General features: G+C 36.7%; 1 protein-coding gene across 1 annotated transcript in view; it reads right to left on the bottom strand.

The window, feature by feature from the left end:
* The window catches only part of LOC136833033 (uncharacterized), a 337,881-nt gene that overhangs the window by 185,586 nt on the left and 142,295 nt on the right, over nt 1–10,000 (bottom strand). The window contains exons 2-3 of the mRNA XM_067094680.1: nt 6,237–8,428; nt 2,240–2,297 (exon numbers count right to left, since the gene is read on the bottom strand). Of these exons, the coding sequence (XP_066950781.1) occupies nt 2,240–2,297; nt 6,237–8,106 (1,928 nt within the window). The 5' untranslated portion in view covers nt 8,107–8,428. The remainder of the gene's footprint in view (nt 1–2,239; nt 2,298–6,236; nt 8,429–10,000) is intronic.

The following is a 10,000-nucleotide window of genomic DNA, read 5'->3' as shown; positions in this document are numbered from 1 at the left end:
CCGTTAAAGGATGTTTCTTACGGATTACTGAAGCGTCGTCGAAATTCCAATCAATTTTTTATATATAACTACCAGTCTTGTATAATGCATATCTACTTGCAAATATACACACACATTATACGCCAGAAATAGACGATTACTCTCGACCCGAAAGCCACTTGAACACTCGTTTAAAATATTAAAAGGAACAAATAGATCGTGATTAATATGCATAGAATGTTACATTGACGCTCCTACGGTTTACATCTATTCCTAAGAAAAAATGACAATCCAATTTAGGGTGGAGGTGAAAAATATTCCGAGTTGTACGTTACATCTTTACAATCCCCGCTCTCTCTCTCTCTCTCTCTCTCTCTCTCTCTCTCTCTCTCTCTCTCTCTCTCTCTCTCTCTCTCTCGTTATTTAACTTATTTATGTAACTCAACCTAAAGACGTATTTCTGCAGGAATTTTATTTGTATGAAACGATGACGAAGTAAATAGTCCCATCACAAAAAGGGGAGGCTTCCCACAATGCAAATTACATTAAATGGCGACCATGTGGAAAATTTACAAAAACTAGACAAAAATTAAAAGACTTGGAAAGGAAAAATGTTGCCTTAACAAAACGTTATTAAGCAAAGAACCTACAAAATGCTACTAAGAGTTTGAACTCCCTCTCTCTCTCTCTCTCTCTCTCTCTCTCTCTCTCTCTCTCTCTCTCTCTCTCTCTCTCTCTCTCTCTTGCAAGGAAAAGAACTCGGTATACATCATTATTTTGATCCTTTGGGCACTGGTGGGATAAAGAGGTACTATTATAAAACTCAAGCTCATTTCTTCATAATTTGAACTATGGGAAAATGATTGAACTATGGGAAAATGATTTTACAAAGCTTTTTTTTTTTTTGCTTTGAACTTTATATGCACAGACAAACAGAAACAAACACAAACATACAAATACATATACACACACACTAAATATTTACACTAACATAAAGCTTTTAAATACTACAATTGTTGATAACGAACTGTGCTGGTTAAAATACTCTCTTAAAAAAATATTTCAAATCAAAGATACTAATATAAACAACTAAAATTTCCATTACAAAGCTGACCATTACACTAGCTCGACCAAAAGAAAAGAAATAACAAATAATACTGTGTTATATATATACATATATATATATATATATATATATATATATATATATATATATATATACACACACATATACATATACAATATATGTATATATATATATATGTATATATATAATATTGATATATATATATATATATATATATATATATATATATATATATGTATATATATACTACATATATATATATATATATATATATATATATATATATATATATATATATATATATATATATATATATATATGAACTTTCAACTGTTACCGACGAATTGCATCTGACTGGAAAGGGAGAAAACGAAAGTTCACTTAACTGTCCAAAAATTTACTTATCAACGTAAATGCATTTACGTCTGTTTGCATCTTTGCACAAGAGCGAACGAAATATCTTCATAATTAATCAGAATCGTCGCTCCTTGTATGAAACCTATAAATAATCTTCCTTTTACACTATGGAACAATCTTTGCAACAGTTAACGATATTTCCAATGAAAGAGTCTATACGTGATGTAATTTTTGTTTCCATCGTCCATACTCGATAACGTATCCGTCCACTTTGACAGATATGATTTCAAGGAATTTGTCCAACAGTAATAAATTCCTAATCCTTACATTAAAGTGCGAAGTGCACAAAAGCCTATCTTCCACATTGCCTGGCAAATAGTTGCTTAAATTTTAAAGATGAAAGTTGAATGATAAAATGAAAGACCTTACAGGCAACAGTACCTGAAGGGCGTAATCGATGCTTGAAAATATCATTCAGCTTTGCAATCGTTAGTACAATTCGCAGACGAAAGCTGTAACCCGTATACATACCAACATACTAAAGATGAACCCTCGACATTAAAATGCAATATCAAAGGTTTCAATTAATCAACTGTTAAGGGGAAATGCAAAATCTCCCATATTCATAGACTACACTTAATCATCATGCACAGACAAAAATAGCGGAGTAAAGTCCCTTTAATGTGTTCTGTGAACATAACACAATTGCTCATTCAATCGGAAACAGCAGGATATGGATTAAAGAAGGGAGCTCTCCTACTAACTCTAATTTCCTTAACAGATGAATTAGGAATAAAATGCATTTCAGCAACTTACCTGGGACACCTGTACCTGACCAATAAATGTCGCACACCTACCACGAACGCTGCCTTACCTGTCAAGCACAAAATAAAGGGGATGAGTTATTGGATTTTTCCTTATCTTTTTAGATGAAAACTTCGAACACAATAAGTACAAGAGCTTTGGACTCTACTCTCTTATTCGTAAATAATAAAGAAACAAGTGAATTTATTTCATTAATTTTTTTAATCCTGTTCTAGTTGTACTAGGAATCAGGTCTTAATGTCTATAATTGCCTTCGACAAAACCATTTATCAGCGTAATGGATTAACACTATTTACCTGAAGTTATCATATAATAAAGTAAAAAGGTATATATATATATATATATATATATATATATATATATATATATATATATATATATATATTTATGTATAATACATATACATATACGTAATATGTAGAAAATGTAAGCAATGTAGACAGATGAGTGACCCAAGCGTAAACTTCCATACTACACCACCAGCACTGTAATACAAAACTGTAAGTTTATGCTCGAGGTAAGCATCAAAATTGAGCTTAAATTTTCGTAAAATTTAAATGTCAGGAGTCTTATCTTGCAGATTCATTTAAGCAGGAGTTATATGTGCTTAACTGAATGTGTAATAATGATGATGATGATGATGATGATGATGATGATGATGACGAGAGAGAGAGAGAGAGAGAGAGAGAGAGAGAGAGAGAGAGAGAGAGAGAGAGGATAAAAGGAGAGAGAATACGGGTCAGTAAGACCAGGATGAAGAATTCAACTGCCATCCCAAGGCGACTTCCACCGTTTGGAAGAATTAACCGCAATTTCCATTCAAGGAGCATATTTGGGGGCTGAGAGAGAGAGAGGGATCTCCACTTCACAGAAAGTCTGTCCCAAATAATTTTACGTCTAATTTTGCTTGAAATAGGAGCGCCCGACTGGCACCGAGTCAATTCCTCGAAAGATAAAGAGGTAGAGAGAGAGAGAGAGAGAGAGAGAGAGAGAGAGAGAGAGAGAGAGAGAGAGAGAGAGAGAGAGAGAGAAATATCTTACGAGTTATTTAACCACGGGAGGCCCTTTTCTACGTAATCTTATTACGTAGTAGACGGCTGCCCAGCGTTAAATTATTATATGGAGGCATAAAGTTCTAGAGATAAACAGATGTAAAGAACATGATAAAATGTAAAGGGAAGTGATTGTACGAGAGAGAGAGAGAGAGAGAGAGAGAGAGAGAGAGAGAGAGAGAGAGAGAGAGAGAGAGAGTGGTGCGAGGTATGTTCTAAAACAGAGGGCCAAAGTGATGAGAAACAAGTGATAGGGGAAGTTCAGTGAATAAACGAATTTTAAAGGCAAATGGTAACGAGCAGATCGAAGAGGGAAACAACGAGGGAAATTACCGAAGGGGTGTGAGGATCACAGCCACTGTCGAAGCCTCTAATGTGTGAGAGAGAGAGAGAGAGAGAGAGAGAGAGAGAGAGAGAGAGAGAGAGAGAGAGAGAGAGTGTGTGTGTGTGTATTGAAGTTTGTTCTCTATAAAGGTGGGTAAGACATCTCATTCCATATGTATATATATATATATATATATATATATATATATATATATATATATATATATATATATATACTGTATATTATATATATACACATATACATATGTGCGTATGTGTCTGTGTGTATAAACAGATAGGTACATACATGCATACATACATATACATATATATGTGTATGTGCGTGTGTGTGTTTGTGTGTTCAGATAGATACATGCATATATACATAATATATATATACAATATACATGTGAATGTATGTATATATATATATATATATATATATATATATATATATATATATATATATATATATATATATATATATATAGAGAGAGAGAGAGAGAGAGAGAGAGAGAGAGAGAGAGAGAGAGAGAGAGAGAGAGAGAGATTCATTAAGATACACTCACATATTTCACTAGAAATATATGAACAGCAAACTTCCTGTAAAATGCCAGCGATGAAATTCGGAAGAATAAAATGAATTATGAAACGATCAAAATAAAAAAAATAAAAAAGACAACCTGACGCGTGAAAACAAAAGAACCTTAACAATATTAAGTCAGAGTATCCATTCGCGGATTTCATTAAATTTTAACAAGCGCCCGAATACTTTTAAAAGACCAAAGAGGAAAAAAAAGTGATAAAAAATAAATCAGCAAAAAAAAAAAAAGTCGCATAAGAACGGAAGAAATCGAGATGATTAAATTACCAACACAAAAGCGCGGGCGTACTGAGTACCAGCTTTTGAGATCAATGTTGAAGAATGTAAGAGGAGCTTTTGTTAAGAATATGTGAGAGCTTTTGTTCTTAAGAGTGGGAAAAATAAAAATAATGCTCTTCAAGAGTTCAAAGAACGCCTTGACGCTAAGAAGCCTTTGCATTCTTCAAGTTGGCAGCGATTTTTCTGCTTCCCATCACCGTGATGAAAAGTATGGTATGATGTGAGAGAGAGAGAGAGAGAGAGAGAGAGAGAGAGAGAGAGAGAGAGAGAGAGAGAGAGAAATCTATTATATGATTTCTTCACTAACTGTATTATGGTATGAGAGAGAGAGAGAGAGAGAGAGAGAGAGAGAGAGAGAGAGAGAGAGAGAGAGAGAGAGAGAGAGGTCATTAACGAAAGAGGAAAAACCTAATATACGATTTTTTTCACAGGCTGTATGGTATTATAAGAGAGAGAGAGAGAGAGAGAGAGAGAGAGAGAGAGAGAGAGAGAGGTCATTAACGAAAGAGGAAAAACCTAATATACGATTTTTTTTTTCACAAACTGTATGGTATAAGAGAGAGAGAGAGAGAGAGAGAGAGAGAGAGAGAGAGAGAGAGAGAGAGAGAGAGAGAGAGAGAGAGAGAGAGCATTATGCAAAGAGAAAATCTACTATAGTTTTTCTTCACTAACTGTATTATGGTATGAGAGAGAGAGAGAGAGAGAGAGAGAGAGAGAGAGAGAGAGAGAGAGAGAGAGAGAGAGAGAGAGGTCATTAACGAAAGAGGAAAAACCTAACATACGATTTTTTTTCACAAACTGTATGGTATTATAAGAGAAAGAGAGAGAGAAAGAGAGAGCATTCATCAAAGAGAAAACCTATTATATTTTTTCTTCACTAACTGTATCATGGTATGAGAGAGAGAGAGAGAGAGAGAGAGAGAGAGAGAGAGAGAGAGAGAGAGAGAGAGAGAGAGAGAGAGAGAGAGAGAGGCTAATATACTATTCTTTTTTCACTAACTGAATGAGCTTCGAAGAAAAGAGGCTTTGAGATTTAGCACTGCTCAAAACCATGACATGAGAAAAGCTAAGGTAGTAAGAGATTATTATTTTACACAGTAAAAGCCAGCATCTAAAGATAGCAACTGTATATGATAATTAGCACAGGATCCAACCATCGCAGTAAAGAAAATTAAAGAAATTAAAGAGAAATGTGACACCTTAAACTATGACAGTGAGACTGGTAAACTGAAAATAATTACATGTCTTTAAAAAGTACATAAGAAGTTGGTTCAAAAAACCTGAAATTTTACACAAAATTCCAATTACCTTTGAAATGAAATGAGGGCATTAATATCAGATGTGAGTTACAGTTGAAAAACAGAAGTGGAAAGGAGAGAAAACTCAACTCGCAGATAATCCACTCGGTGAAGACTTGTAACAGCTAACCAGATGACATTTCCAGCTTGAATTACTAAACTGAATTTTTGGTAAAGTTTGAAATAAATATATTGAAAGCTTAGCAATTTAAGTTTCTTATTAATTAATATCGTCTGCAGTAGAACACATCTACAGAAAAGTAGAGCACTTACCTGGATTTTGAGAGAGAGAGAGAGAGAGAGAGAGAGAGAGAGAGAGAGAGAGAGAGAGAGAGAGAGAGAGAATAACGCAATTTCTTTAACCCTTCTCTAACATGACGTCCAGTGGTCTTAAAAACGCTTTTTCTATATAACGCCTAAGAGTCACTTACCACAGCTGGGACACGTAAACCACTTACCTTTATTTCTTCCATATCCGTGAAGGGCACAGAATGGTGTTCGTGAGCTAGCACCTGAAGCACCCCAGTCTACAGGAGGAGGAGGAGGAAGAGCATCGCCACCAGAAGCCGTTGCGGCTACTCCTCCCCCTTGGTCCCAATTCCCTCTGCCGCTGTCACAGAGCCTGTGCCCATCAACACCACCACAGGCCTCCAGCAGATCAAGCTTTCCCGCTCGATGCCTGCTAGGACTGCGCGAATGACCATGAGACCCCCTGACAGGGGATCGATGGTGGCTTCTGGAGGACGAGATACTATGGGATCTTGGAAGGGTGCCATGTCCTTGGCGAGGGGAGGAGGTGCCATGACTGTCAACTTGGGCATCGTAATAAAGATCATAGTGCGAGAATGGTCGTCGGTCCCTGCCAGGGACGGTGGTAGGGTCGTAACGCGGGTACTCAGCACCCAAAAAGGTCGTGGTAGTTGAACTCGTGGGTATGGACCACACGCCATCACTGTACTGTGGCTGCCGATACTCTGCTAGCTCCCTGCCACTCTTCTGCAAGCTATACCCAACAGCTTCTCTTCCCATCCACTGACTACTGTTTGATGAAGGATGATACTGAGTATGAGCAGTGTTAGGGGCTAGGATGTGAGCAGTTGGCGGGGGAGGAGTGGGGAGGTAATGAATAGCACCCTCTGAGAATGGCAGTGGCGGAGGCAGACTGTGGTCGCTGTAAGAACTACGTGAGCCACTATGGGAACTGCGACTCGAGTCTGATCCTCCATAGGCTCCTTCTAAGGAATCCATTGGGAGAAGGCGGGGATCTAAGGTAACTTGGGGAACATCTCGAGGATGATGGGGAGGGGGATGAACCACTGGCAAGGTTTGTTGCTGGTGAGCCTCTAGTGAAGGGTGAACTATGGTGGGTGGGTGACCTGGGTGAGTGGTATGCTGTTGGCTGGAAGCAGGTAGTAGCGAGTCTGCTCTGCTATCCTGAACAGATTTATTATTTTGGTTATTCTGAGTGAGATGAGGCAGATGTGGAGTGGAACCAGCCAAAGGAGGACAAGCGTAAGGGTGAGTATGACCTGGAGTGTAGCAAAATCTGTACCCACTTCCAGTTGAGCTTTGTCGGGGCAACGTGGACGTCCTTACATTAGCACTGTCACCCTGATCGAGCTCATCCATACCTGAAAGGCTCCGTCTTTTAGTGGACCCAAAGGATTTTCGTCTCTCCCTTGCAGAGTCCGTTCTGTTAGGCTCCTGGCCATACATGGTACAAACACGGCTAGCCAAAGATCTGGCTTCACTGTCACAAGGTTCCTGAGCAACGTTAAGGGGTGGATCATGAGGCCGACGGGGGGACACAGCAGGACTGCGAACTGGGGGCGGTGGGGGAGTTGGCAGCGAAGGGGACACTCGACCTCCATAAATAAACTGAATCTCGTTATTTTCTCCACTACAATCATCAGAACCCCCTACAGCCTCGAGTTCCTCCCCAGCGGTCCTTTCGTCAGTGCCACTATTATCCTTCTTTTCATCTCTAGTTATTTCATGATCACCATCACTACCATTCACTCCATCGGTATCACTATCTTCCCCATCCCTGGGAGGAGGCCTGTGAGCCACAAGGTCGAGAGTAATTCGGGTCCTTTCCTGCTCAGGGGGCGACGTTTGAGAAGCAGTGTCCTGGGCACAGGACTCTTTGGTCGAGTCCCTCGAATTGACGATGGACGGGAGGGATGGAGAAGGCCTTGCCCGGCATTGGGAGCATGTTCTCAAGTGAGCTCTGCAGTGAGCACAATGGCGGAGGTGTTTACGCACCTTAAGAAGCCAGACCATCCCAAACAGCGCCATCATGGCGCGGTGGCGATGAGATGGCAGGAGAAAGCCAGCACATCACATATCAACCGTTGGCTTTCTTCATATTCACTTTAAGTAGACGGAAAATGCACACAAAACACAGATCACTACCTCGCTAATCTATCAAGACAGACAACGGCTTCTTATTCAGACATTACATTTTTAGACACAGAACACCAAACACACACTAAACGACATTTTAATTATCATGAACTCTCGCCATGGAATGGCACCATAACTTTTCACAGGCGCCTAAGCACTTGTCTTTACATTTCATCCACTCAGTATAGCTAAAACTACAGCTATTGTTAAAATATTCCTGTAAAGGTAAAACAATATTAATATACGTTGGTGGCTGCAATATACATAGAAAAGGTTTGTTCGTAATACACGTTTCCTTCTTTGTACTATCACGCTCTTATATACTTATATTTTAAGCATAAGATACAATGTGTATGTATGCGTGTGTATATATACAGTATATATATATATATATATATATATATATATATATATATATATATATATATATATATATATATATATATATATATAACTGAATCATGAAAATATGGAACGTGATGAATATATAAATAAAGACAAAATCATTCCTCCGTGATTTTGTCTTTAATCATATAAATATATATATATATATATATATATATATATATATATATATATATATATATATATATATATATATATATATATATATATATATATATATATACACACACACGTGTGTGTGTGTGTGAACATGAAAGCAGAAAACGTTAAGTAGTAATGACTCAATTTATTTTGTAAATGAAAACATACACAGAGGAAAATGAGTAACGTTTCGTTCCCGAACCTGAAATATATTCCTTTGTATAAAGTAAAACCTTACGCAGGAACTGAAGCTCAAGACTTCTAAAAAAAAAAATAAATAAAATAAAAATGCATTTTTTAATACCGGAATAATGCTCAAAGAAGCTTTCGCGCTGCTGTCGCACAAAGGTATTATTCTTGAACAAACACCGTCTTGCATAGTTATGACTCAGAATTTTAGTAAATGTCAAATTGGTGGCGTCCCAGTCATCCTAAGTGGATGATACAATATTTTCGTATATTTAGCCTTCTGGACCTGACTTCTGTAACCACCTAAGGTCCCTGGCTTGAAATTAATCGTCAGCAATCTGTATTTTTAATTGTTATCATTTTTTATATATTTTTTTTTGCTCTTATTCTCCATATGATTACTGTCATTGCCGTTATTACGAATTCTATTATTATTATTATTATTATTATTATTATTATTATTATTATTATTATTATTATTATTATTATTATATTATTATTATTATTATTATTATTATCATTATTATTATTATTATTATTATTATTATTACATGTTATTCATATTATTAATAATATGAATACATGTCTATAAGGTTGTCCAACCTTACAGACATGTATTCATAGCCAATCTTTTTAAAGATAAAATGAATGATTCATAATCAATGGCCGAACTTAGTTAGACCAAATCTGAATATTCATTTTAATAACATATCCTCATACCGTACAAAATATTTAAAGATCAATATTCAGAGACTGGTTAATTTTAAAAAATTACTTGAGAATACCGGAGTGTCATTTTTAAGAACTAATTTTAATGGTAAAATAGAAAGCGCATTAGGAGACAGACATTACTTAATGATAACTTAGGAGAACGTTTATTGAAGTCCATATTCAAGCGTCAACGAAAATAAATTTAATAATTCATACGGTAGATTTTTTTTTACACAAAATCACACCTGAATAACCACATGAACACAATATAATAACAGACTTCAAAGGAGATAACAAGCTGGTCTGCTGGTATAGTGGTTAGTGTCGTGGCATGCCACTCAGA

The sequence above is a fragment of the Macrobrachium rosenbergii genome, chromosome 51 (assembly GCF_040412425.1).
Source record: "Macrobrachium rosenbergii isolate ZJJX-2024 chromosome 51, ASM4041242v1, whole genome shotgun sequence".
NCBI lineage: Eukaryota > Metazoa > Arthropoda > Malacostraca > Decapoda > Palaemonidae > Macrobrachium > Macrobrachium rosenbergii.
Note: the sequence above shows the minus strand (reverse complement) of the source record. Positions and strands in the feature narration are given on the sequence as shown.